We start from the raw sequence: 12335 nt of genomic DNA on the forward strand, positions 1-12335 counted from the left end.
CTTTTCAATGCTATGTTTCCATAGTTAATAATTATTATATTATCAGGAAACTATCTTCAGTAGCTTTTGCATGAGCAAATTTACCCTCTTCAGCAAGATATATTAACCAAGGGGCAGAACCATAAAATGACAGAAAAGTCTAAAATGAGGCATAATTACATGAAATAGGTGCAGCACAGCCTTGACACTCGTGCCCAGCTGTGCTGCTGCTCAGCTCTAGAACAGTGCTTCTTGCTGTGCTCCTCTGCCTTGGCTTTTGCCTGTGAATAGAAGCCCTTCCAACCTACTAGAAATCTAAAATCCAGTACCCATCATTGCAGTAAACCTCATTCACCGGCCTCTTGTGAATATGTGCTTTAATCAGACAGGTGTTCTCCGCCAGCATTCCCAAAGGTATTCACTGGAAATGCAGGAGGGAGAGGTGCTGCCTATTCTTGTTCCCTTATACATTTTCCAGAGGAGAAGGCATCAGTGGCACAGCTGCTCTCAGGGAGTGCCCTTGTGGCCAGGAAGGCCAAGGGTACCTGAGGTGCCTTAGGGACAGCAGTGCCAGCAGGGCAGGGAGGTGATCCTGCCCCTCCTCTCAGTCCCAGTGAGATGATTGTGCCTGCAGTGCTGGATCCAGTTCTGTGCTCCTCAGGACAAGAGAGACCCAGAGCTCCTGGAGTGGGTAAAGTGGGAGGGCAAGAAAGATGAAGGATCTGGAGCATCCCTCTGATGAGGAAAGGTTGGGGGAGCCGTATATACATTTCCTTCCTTCCTTTGCTATCAATGAAATATGAACATCAGAATTTTTCAGGTTTCCACCTTTACCTTCTGTATTATTGTCAACTGCAATTAAGTACATAGCAACAGAAATGTGGAGAAATAAAAACTAAAAGTAAATCAAACAAAGAAACAAGCAGAACAAAAAAAAAAACAATAAACAGGGAGACAAAAATAGAGTGTAGTTCTTAGAGTAAAACCTGCCAAAATATACCAGAAAAGTTTAAGTAACAAAACTAGGCTTGTACCTTCATCTTTTGGCATGGCAATGAGATATGAATAAGGATCCACCTTACTAGAGTTAGGCTAAAGCTATTTCAGGATTATTCCAACATTTCTTATCAGATAGAGTAAATAAGAAACACCTTTCCTTTCCCCTGCCCCCTACCTACACACACAGAGCTAAATAATCTTAAGTTCGCTGTAAGAAAAAATTGTGTAACAGTTTTGTTTTCTTTTTCAAAAGCAAAGCCAAACAAACCAGAATAAATACTTCTTCTTCATTTTATATTCCTCTTGAGAAGAATATCTAGTTTCCTAAAGTCCTAAAGAAAAACTCACCTGTCAACTTATGCTGTGCCAATCCATTTTACTCTACTTAATTATTATTCATTTGCTATTACTGAAGAAGCCTTCCAATAAAAGTAATCAAAAATTTCCAGAAGATCCAGTAGAAACTGATGAAGTCATTCTGTGGGAGGTTTTTTGAAGCATAAAATTGGAGAATTTGTAGAGTATCTTTAGTCAAGATACTAGCCTTTCTTGTCCATAAATGTTAGTTATTTTCTTAAATTAAAAAAATGGCAAAAAAGATCTGTTTATCTTCATAACATAAAATTGTGTCTAACCAATACTATTTTACTTCTGTTTAAAAATGTGACAAACTGATGAGTATATCATCCAAAAAATAAAAAAAAAAGCCAGCCACAGAAAAGACTAAAGCTGAAGCCTTGAAAAACAGAGCATCTGCCCTCAGTGTCCTTGGTAATTCACATTTTTAAGTGCATTGGGAAAGCCCTTAATTTGAAAAACTGTTAGTTACAAAAAAGAAAAAAGTGGTAAATTTTACAAATTCACATTTCAGAAATGGCAACTGTACACTGAGAGATTTCAGTTCTGCTGACTGAAACAGAAACTGGGGAAGCTCTGCAGCTCCTAACACCACTTCCCATCCATTAAGTTATTTACTGGGATGCAAGGACATCAGATACCCTGGAATAGTTTTGCCTGGTTGTTTAAATGCTCATACTTTACTGCAAGAAAAAGTAATATTGGATGGCCACACAGTTTGGGGTCAAGAGGCTGTAATTCCACACACAGTTCACGTATATCAGATTTACTGTTAGGGCTTTAATCCTGTTTCAGTCTTCAGCTCTTACATGTGAATTATCACTGCTTTCTAGTGGAATGGATCTCATTATAGCCAAACACCCAAATCTTTAAATGTTGTTCTACTTGTTGCAGATACATCTTTAGCTTTATTCCTTTTTCTTTTCCTGGCAGTAGCTACAATAGAGCAAATTCCTTTTATCTCAGAATGATTCATTCACAAGCCATGTTACACTGTAATCTTTTTCTGGTCTCCTCTCCATCTTCTCCATCCTGTACGCTGGATGGACTCCAGTGCAGTCCATCAAGGCTTCTCAGTTATAATGAGCAAGCTGCTGATGATTTGAGCCTCTTGATGTGCTTCCAAAGTCCTTTCCTGCAGATGAATAAATGGGGAGCAGGGTGAGAGGGAGGATGAGAGTTATCCCAGCTCCCACCACCACCATCACCTTACCTTCTTCCATCACCTTAGCTTACCATCACCATCCCTTTTGGTCAACACGAGGAGACTCAAATTAATTATTCCTGTTCTGTTTGGTCTGATTAGTGTGCACCAACACCATGTTGCACACCTTGCTTTTATAACCTCCTGGCCTAAACTGGGCTTCCTGAGTTGTAAAGGGACATTCACAATGCCACCAGCATAACTGGATAAGTGATTGTCACAAAAAAAAAAACCACACAAAAAGTTCTATGATGCTTTTTCATGCATCTCATGCAGCAACTGATAAGCTGTCACTGGTGGCTTCCCCCCAGCATCACTGATGGAGCTGATACATTCCCTTAGACAGCAATGAGAGCTGCTGAGGCACTTCTTGAGGTGGCCCTAAGTGGACATAAAAGTACATGCTATAGGAAAACTTGCACTGCATAAAGCACTCAGGAAAAATCAAATTCATATTGTCTACTAGGTTAAAGTTCTGATTTCACTGGCAGGCACCAATCAGCCATCAGCATTGCTAAAATATTTGCTCTTGATCCTCATATTTTCCTAAAACTGTGCATACTTTGGAGGGAAAACAGAAAACAGTTAATAGTCAAAAGAAAAGTTGTTTCAAAAGAGAAAACTCCTCTGCATTATATTGCTTTCATTGTTTCATAATTTTGTGTTTAAATATAGAGAGTATGTAAATTACCATTTTCACTCGTATTCTCTTCCTGCTTAGTGACAAGAAAACAAATTCAAATTATGTTTGGGAGGAATATCTTAACAAAGCCAATTTTATTATGCAAATGAATTGTAGGTGTTACATATCTTCATTTTCTGAAATTGTTAGCAAGTTTTTTCCAAAGCTTTCTCTCTTTCTAGGTGTTTGTATATATCACATTTTATTTAGAGAACCAATCAGCTGCAAGAAACTTAGTGGTTTTAAGTAAAAGTTGCCTTGACTATACATTTTGGAAGTTATCAGTGCATTTTTTGTTTAAATTTAAGGTTTAGACTCTAAAGTTTTTTTCAAAACATGAGCAAATAATTTCCTTAACAACTAATTAATGGAATTATGCTTTTTCTGAGGATATCATGGTGAGTTAGTTCAGAGGAGCAAATAGCTTCACAGGATAAGGAATATATCTTCCTTTTCCCTTTCATTCTCACATTAATCATCCACTTGTGCTCTTGTGGTTCACTGGTTTGTTTCATTAAACAAGGTTGGGAGTGGGCCAAAACAAATCATCCCAAACAGTTGTGAAGTCTAAGTCTTCAGCCATGGGCTGTTACTGATAAAAAGTAACAAGCTTTCAGTTTGCTCTTAACATGGAAGAGCATAAATCTAAATTGCTGGTTTGCCCAAACATAATTTTTTTGCTCACTCACTATTAACCTTCCTATACTTAGTATAAAATAGATAACAAGCTATATTTGACTGGAAACATGCAAGCAGCAACCTTAATTCTTGTTGATATGTTTGAGTTCAGCAAAGGTAGATGGAAAGTCCTGGCTTTGGTGTGGGAAAGGTTTCTCCAGAGACTAAAGACTGGACACCCATAATGAGCACTGCTAGACAATTAGTCAATGAGTAAGTCTTGGTTCCATCCTGGAACTCAGCAACTACACTTTGATAACATTTGCCATAAAGTCAAGAAAAAAAGGGAAAAAAAAAAAAAGACTGCATTGATTTAAAGATCCTGTTATATATAGAAGCTAGAATGCCCAGAGTGTCAAATATGCAGGCTGTATTTTATGTATTTTATAAAGTCAGAAAATATTTTAATTCTCGGTCTCAAACCTTGAAGTCCCATCAAGAATTTGTCACTCTTCACCTGTTTCAGTTTGTCAGTTTATTTTTTAGCAATTTTTATGCAAGATATTTCAGTTGCTGACTTGAACAATTTGTTCCATACCTCAACACCCATTTTGTATAAGAAAATCATAAAAGTTAGGAACCTGAAAATTGGATTTTTCTTTTGAGCAGCTGCCATCCGCAAATGTGGAAAGATTGTTAAAAGTGAATAGCATCACTTTCTAACAAACTCTAGGTAGGTTGCATGACTGTATCTCATTACTCATCATCATGCATTACTGTGCTATCTCCAGGCATCATTATGTTGGCCTTTATAGATATATGGAAGAAATAGAAAAGGTCTTTTGGGCTTTAAAGATGTGTTTGTACAACTATGCATGTTGGTGGTCCTTAATTGTTGACCTACTCATGTGAAGTTGCATTTATAATTAAGAAAATTTCTGTATTGAAATGTGTTCTATGATGTTCTGTAGAATGAATTGTTTGTACCTTTACAGAGCACTAGAAAAGTGTTGGGAGAGACAAATTGTATGCAAAAGAATTTGTTTATTAAAAACCTCACAACTTTTAGTTTAACTTACTCCCTAATTCATTGTGCTTGTACTTTTGGTGACCTAATGGGGATTGGATAGATTTCTGTTTCATTTATTTTGAAAGTAGTTTAATTATAACTCTCATTTCTGTATTGCCCATTTTTATATAGCACATTTGTTTCCGTGTGCTGACATTCCAAATCAGAGGCATCTGGTCTGTTGCATCTGCTGTGTCTCCACCAGGGTGCCTCAATTAATGAGTTTTTATTCCTATGGCTGTTGTAGCAGTAACTTCTAATAGTTTCCACTTAGTTTTCTGTTGAGAATCGTTTTACAACATTAAATACTTGGCTGAATTCATAAAAGTTTTTTAAATGCTCTCCAGCTCTTAATTTCTTCTGATTTTGGTTTTTTTGGGGGGGCGGGAGGGGGTTGTCCATTTTGTTTTAGATCATCCAGCTAATACTTTAAAGCTATTCAATTTTAATTTTTCCCAAAAATCATACTTAGTGATCTTTTAGTTTGTATTCTTCAAAGCACTGCTCTTCCTAGCATAAATAGCTGTATTTTTATTAATCCACAAAAACAACTTGCATGATCAGTTTATCCAGTCACAGAATATTTTTCTGAATATGATAACACTTGAAGTGGAGCTCAGGTGTTGTGGTTTATTTTCATGCTACAGGATCACAGGAAGAATTGGAAATGATGTGTTTTAGTAGCTACTTTTATCCAGGTTTCCATTGGGGTTTGGTATATATACTATAGGTATCATGTGAAACGTGTATTTGAAAAATCTTTAAGATTGTACAAACTGGTAAAACTAGGCCAATAAACATTGTAACAATTTTTAATTGTAATTGGTAAAATTCTACTGAATAAAATAGGACATTTCTTGGGTGAAGTTGTTAGACACTTTGTATTAAACCAAAGAAAAAAATATATTTATTTGAAAAATCCTGATTTTTCTAAGAGTAAGAAAAAAAAATCTGTTTTATGATTATGTATTATTGTCTTATGAAAGGTCTAAGAATCTTCAGATCTGTATATAGTTTAAGAGTTTAAGAGTGTCCTTCTTGAACTTTTAAAAATACACTCCTGTGCATCCAGAAGAAAATTATTTTATTCACATGAAATGGTAGAGGGAAGGCTGTCCACATAATTCATACAGGGATGAGATATTATAACCCCAAGAGAACAGCAGAACTAACAAGACTCACTTTGAAGAGGCATTTTTAGTTTTCCTGAATGTCCAGTTCAGGAATTGCAGATGTGTCTTGGGGGTAAATCCTTCTGTGAGCCCTTGGGCACAGATCAGCTCCATTTCCTCATTTTGGTACTGAGCAAATCCTTTCTGAGCTGTCCTTACCTAGTGCTTAATTTCTTACTCTATGAAACATATAACAGCAGCTTTCTTTAGTAGTGGTAAAACCACAGCATTTACTGTCCAGTTGGAGACTCAGGCTGGATCAGATAAATCACTTTGTTTGCGTAGTCCAGTATAAAATTATATTTAGGAAACTTTAGGGAAGAGAGTCACTCTTGGCATAGGACCTTAGAATGATTTAATTTGCTTTTCCTCTTCTAAACATTTTCTAGGTAGGGAAGGAGAAAGAAAGGGAAGGCAGAGAATTATCTGAGCCTGTTTTGTGTGTTTTAGTATTCTTCTGCACCGTCCATTTTGGCAATATGTGCAATACAGATGCTCTTCGACTGCACTGGGACTGCTTTTCCTATTGTGAAATTCATGTCCCTCATTAACTTGTCTTCTTATAAAATGGAGTTTGGAAGGCACATAGATATCTAGAGATAGTAATGGCATCAGTAGATTTTGTTTCTCTTACTAAGGAGAGACTTCTAATTAGAAATTTCTTCTTTGCTTAATTATGCAAGCTGCTGCTTTAACTGCATGTCTCTGCAATTCAATCAGTATACAAGTGAAAAAATACCATCCAAGCTTTTGGGTATGACTTTAGAAAGCCCATTATAATAGATTTTCAAAGACCCGATACAGAAGTTAAAAGCAAGAATTTCACAGGGTGTAGCTAGATGTGTGTCTTGAAAATTACCTTTTTTTTTCCCTAAAGAGTTTGTAACTGAACAAAATGAAACTCTGTAGAGCTTTTAGTTTGCTTTTTATAGTACATGCTGTAGTAACTGAAAGCTATATTCTTATGCCCTTTTGTTAATCTCATTAAACAGAAAATGGTATTAGGTCTTTGTTTGTAACCTTCAACTTGGTGGAAATCATGCAACTGTAGTCTAAAGTTGGAGGGTCAAATTTAAGATCAGACTCACAGGTCTTTTCTATCCAGAACAGTCAGTGAATAACAGCTTTTTTAAGTCAACTATGATTATTTGGAACGAAAACATTTTAAGGAGAGGAGACTTTTAAGACAGTAAAATACTCCAGACACTTTATCAACAGGCAGGTGAGAATGCCAACAGATTATCTAACCAGTGACTCTGTAACTGGCCTCAAAAATAGAAATCCTTCTCTGGCCTTTGTTGCCAATTTGATATCTGTTAAAGTGTGCCTACTGACTGTCTGATGGCACACTGCTCAGTTCTGATGACTAAAAGTTGCATGTAGAATAAAACTAATATATATAGTTTCTAGTTATGTATTAATTATTGCTGCTTCTAACTCCTAAAACAGGGAAATCTAATGACTATCTTTTCTGGAAACTCCACAATAGGTTGCTGAAGTGTCCAAATTTGGTCAGTCTTCTAAAGACATACTTGGATGCTTCTGATCTGAGAAATGATTGTACCAATTCCTTGTTTGCTCTTCCCTAATCCTTTGAAACAAATTAAATATGTGCACAAGTCTTATATACATTATTTTCCTTGAGTTTTCATTTTCATTTTATCTAAAGCTATTGTATTATAGTTTTTTATTGCCCTCTAAATACCACGAAGCTCATTTTTTCCCCATGAGAAACTTTAAATCCACTTCTTACTATCCAGTCAGATTGTCTGAGGTTTATATATTGGTTTGAGTAGCATATAAATTATTGTGAGTGGTAATTATTTTTCAGATAGGTAAAGACTGAAGACAGAAAAAAGTGACTTTAACAGTCCTATAATGGCTTTTAACCAATAGATAACAATTAAACAGTCATGAAATATTAAAAAAATAAACAGAATTTATTAGACTTCATGAGCTGATAGGAAAAGCCTGCCTAATCTGGCAAGAATGTAAGCCCTTATATCTTCTTTTTAAATTAACAGTAAATTATAAGATGATATAGAAAAATAGTGCCCTGCTATATAGTTTTATAGAGGAGAATAGCTTATTCTGCATAATTTGACATGCTAAAAATGTAGAGTGATTGCTACTTTGTATTTAGTTTTACAGTTCTTTAAAAATTTTTTATTGCAAATTATACTTGGTGTTTTTAAAATAATAACAACAGCATTTAGAAGGTCTAGGCCAAATTCTTTGTATTATTTGAAACAGCAAACAATCTTTTTGCTTTAAGTCAAGTTTGCACCAAAAATGTCCATATATGTGGTCTTCTCAAAATCTCTTTGTGCTTTTTTCTTTATTTTATTTTTGAATTTGTGTTCAACTAGGCAATACTACAGGATCTGGAGCAAAGACGTCCCCAGCTGGATGAACTCATAACTGCAGCACAAAATCTAAAAAACAAGACAAGCAATCAAGAGGCCCGGACAATAATTACTGACCGCAGTAAGTAGAGATTCTGTTACCACATGGCATTTCAGCCAACATGGGAAATGTTGTCCTATCTGATAAGCATAGCATTCTGCAGATACTTTATGCCTTTCCCAGGAGAAGGAGAGTTCCAACAGGTGACAGTTCTCATATGACTTTTCCAAACTGTATAGAAGAAATGTCAGTGATCCCATATTTCAGGTTTTTCACTGCAACTTCATATTTCTTGTCTTCATAGTGGAATGACATTGCACAAAAGTGTAGAATGTGAGCACTGAAAATAAAGAACTGCATTTATTCTTGCACAAGGAGAAAAAGAAAGAATTCACAGAGTATAGCCACAGGCTTGTAAGGAGCTTTCAGTTCCATCCCCCGTGGTACAGCTGCAGGCTCCTCTTTCATCTCCCCTCAGCTGACGCACGAGTCTGATGATGCTCTGCATTACTCTGTATTATTCCTTCAGCTCTGTTTTCCCTTTCCAAATTTAACCAACTAGCTGTGCCTAAGGTGGAAAACTCAGTAGATTAAATTTTAGTAGAAGCCTATAGAAGACATGGTGTTGTCACCCCTGAAAGCTTGCGTGTCCTATACCCCTCACTATAGGATGAAACCCTTTCAAGGTCATTTTATAGAAGCAGCCCTTTTGATGGACAGCTGTATATCTTCAGTTATTATCTCAAGTTCTCAGGGCTTGAAACTAAGAAAAAATGGATTTTTTATGGTCTTCAAGGTCTGCTATGGAGCTTAGAGAAGACCAAGGCAAAGTGCTTTGCATGTGGACAGAGACAATTCATTTTAGGTAGATGCAAACTGTTCTGTACATCCTGGCCTGGAGACCAGGGCTTGCTCCCTGCAACTGATGACTTTGAGGGTTTAATGTAGGCTAATTTTTTCTATCACTATAATTACAAACCTAATATATCTATATAATTATTATCTCTTTCTTTTTATTCCATCAGGTACATATATTCCATACTAGATTCAAATCAAAATGCATGTTTGGACCACATTATTGATAGTCACACATGTAAATGCTATTTAGAGTATATCCTATGTGCAATAACGTTCTTAAACTGCTATTGAAATATGCTACATACAAAAGGAGAAGCTTTGTGATTAAAATTTTGAGAAGAAAGGGATAGTGCTTGTATACTAGGTAAGAACCTGCTCCTGGTGGACGTGCAAATTAACTTAAGAATCACCTACACTTTTGAATTCTCATGAATTGTGTACATTTACTTTAACTTCATAGTGCTTATTCAAAACCAACACATGCAGTACCCCCATCAGTATTTTGTGGTATGTTTGAATTTTTAATTGTGAAACAAGTCTTCTGAAGTTAGGAATTGCAGACTTCAAAAAAATGCAAGCTTAATTCCTATATATCCTCATGTGAATTGTATGCACGACTGAATTTTGTTCTGTTGGAAAATTGCACTTCACTTTAAGTGAAGTTGCCGATTAAGAGAGATTAAATGCTCCTTTCTCATACAGCAAAGGAGAGCAGCTATCAGACTGTAAATTATGAAGGAGTATATCATAGCTCAACCATATTACAGATTGTGTCAGTGGCTAGTAGTGTGGTAAATACATTTTACATGCAGATTTCTTAGTTTTTATCTATAAGAATTCAAAAAAATATCCATTATTGTAGATATTTAAGTACCAAAAATTAGTTTTACTGTGATTTAGGAATTAATTTCCTGTGCTGAAGTTGTCAATATCCTTGTCTACAAAAGTACAACTTAAGATGCAGTAGATGCAGGTCATGTTGCTTTATATACTTTCAAGCACACCTTAGAGTATTATCAGAGCCATTTTTGGTCCAGTTTTCTGAGGCAGCAGACTAGATACATGAAGTTTTTTCATGTTTATTTAGTTTATATCTGGGCAATTCTAGTAATACTAAACACCACTTAGGGGGTATTTATTGCTTTTGGATAGTAAGGAGATCGTGATATTTCTGGGGGACACAAAGATGCCAGAACTTTACAATGTGACACACAAGGTATTTCAGAATATTTGCCGCAAATGACATGCTCTCATCTAAAGTACTTCTTCTAAAGAACAACAGTAATTTTTATATTTTTAATTGCTTGATTTTTTGGAGAATCTACTCCACTTGCTAAGGTTTATATGTGTTCCTTGAAGCCATAGGAAGTGTCTAGTCCCTTATACCTGTGCCTTGCACCAAATTCTGCTGCAAATCCTCCCTTACTACCTCATCCACTGACTTTTTCCTATTTCCTGAGTTTTTCTACCTCCTCATAACTACAAATATGTTACCATGGTTATGTTTGGGCAGTTATGAGTACACATTTAATCTATTCTGTTTCATGACCTGTGTATTGACACATTGGTGCTCCCCTGCAGCAGCTGTGTGCCACCCTCACCATTCTATAATGTCACACGGCCAGGGGCCAACAGTATCAAATCCCACCAGGAAGGAAAGGGAGAGATGGGATGCAATGCCCTGGTCTTCATGTAGGAGCTGATAGACTTAACTTTATCCAGGGCACTCCCTGGGCTGAAGCACAGCATCTCATATTTTGGGAACAACAGGATGAGATGAGCTAATTTGTTTGTTTGAATAGTTTGTTCAATCCCCTGGCCAGTATCACTGAAGATATATATTATAAATACTAAATTAGGCTCAGGTGCTCTACAAGACAAGAGTTAGCTGCATTCTTCATCACAGGATGGGTTGGTGTGTCATCAACTGAAAATAAACCCTGAAGGCTCTGGCTTCTGCACTTACATTGCTAACACTTCTTGAAGAAATATGTATGTTAATGTTTCATCTTTGAAAAATTTCATCTTTGAAATATATTTAGAAACCTTATTTCCTTTTTAAAGTATTTATAAAAAAAAAAAAACAAGGTAAAGATGTTATAGAAAATTTTAAAAAGTCAAAAGATGCTTGTTAAATTGCAAAAGAAGTCTATAATAATAAGATTATTTTCAACAGAGTTGTTGTAGTATTGCATAGATTCAGTCTTTCTTATGAAGTAAAAACAGTAGTGAAAGATAAACTCATACAATTGAATTATTTCCTTTGAACTTTTTCCTCCACCCTTCATTATCTGTATGAAACTGCTGGATCTATTCTACATGCAAAGACTTTGGCTCTATAAAGTAAAGCTTGTGTTATATTTACATGATGTTATATTTAAATCTCTGTGTATTTGTTATGGTTTAGGCCTGGCAAAGCCAGGGCCCCCATAAATATACCTTTTACCTGATATCTGCTGTGAGATGTGGCCAGGAAATAAGCAAAGCAGGCTCCAACTTAAACATAAGGAGAAGTTTATTAACTAAACTACACACACAATTACTAAACTACACACACACACAGGGGAAAAAAAAACAAGGAGAATGAAAACTACACAGAAACACTTCCTTATCCTCCTCCCACCAAATTCCCAAACACATTTACATTTCCCAAAAATTATCCACACTCGGTCTGGCACCACCCTTTGGAAAAAAAAATCAAATCTTCAGCTCATAAGGGATAGACGGAGTCCTTCCTTGTGCCACGGACTTCTTGTCACAATCAGCAATCCGCCCGGTATCTTGCTATCTCATGACATCTCCTTTCCATGCCGAGGTGCTCTCACCACCTGGCATGGGATGGGGCAGGGGCCTGCCTTCAGGGCCTTTTAAGAATGCCTCGTCTCGTTCCAAGCAGAGTACAGTCACAATCCTGGGACCTCTGTCCCCCCCCATGTCTTCTATACCCCCTGGGGCCGAGGGGTCTCAAAACCAAACTCTCTTGACGCCGAG

General features: G+C 36.4%; 1 protein-coding gene across 6 annotated transcripts in view; it reads left to right on the top strand.

The window, feature by feature from the left end:
* DMD (dystrophin) overlaps nucleotides 1–12335 on the top strand; it is a 1043683-nt gene that overhangs the window by 743274 nt on the left and 288074 nt on the right. For all 6 annotated transcript variants that reach the window (XM_054291254.1, XM_054291257.1, XM_054291256.1 and 3 more), the window contains one exon: nucleotides 8450–8567. In XM_054291254.1, the coding sequence (XP_054147229.1) occupies nucleotides 8450–8567 (118 nt within the window). The remainder of the gene's footprint in view (nucleotides 1–8449; nucleotides 8568–12335) is intronic.

This window comes from Melozone crissalis, unplaced genomic scaffold (genome assembly GCF_028551555.1).
Source record: "Melozone crissalis strain CALT ecotype California unplaced genomic scaffold, PUWL_Pcris_2 ptg000090l_1, whole genome shotgun sequence".
Taxonomy (NCBI): domain Eukaryota; kingdom Metazoa; phylum Chordata; class Aves; order Passeriformes; family Passerellidae; genus Melozone; species Melozone crissalis.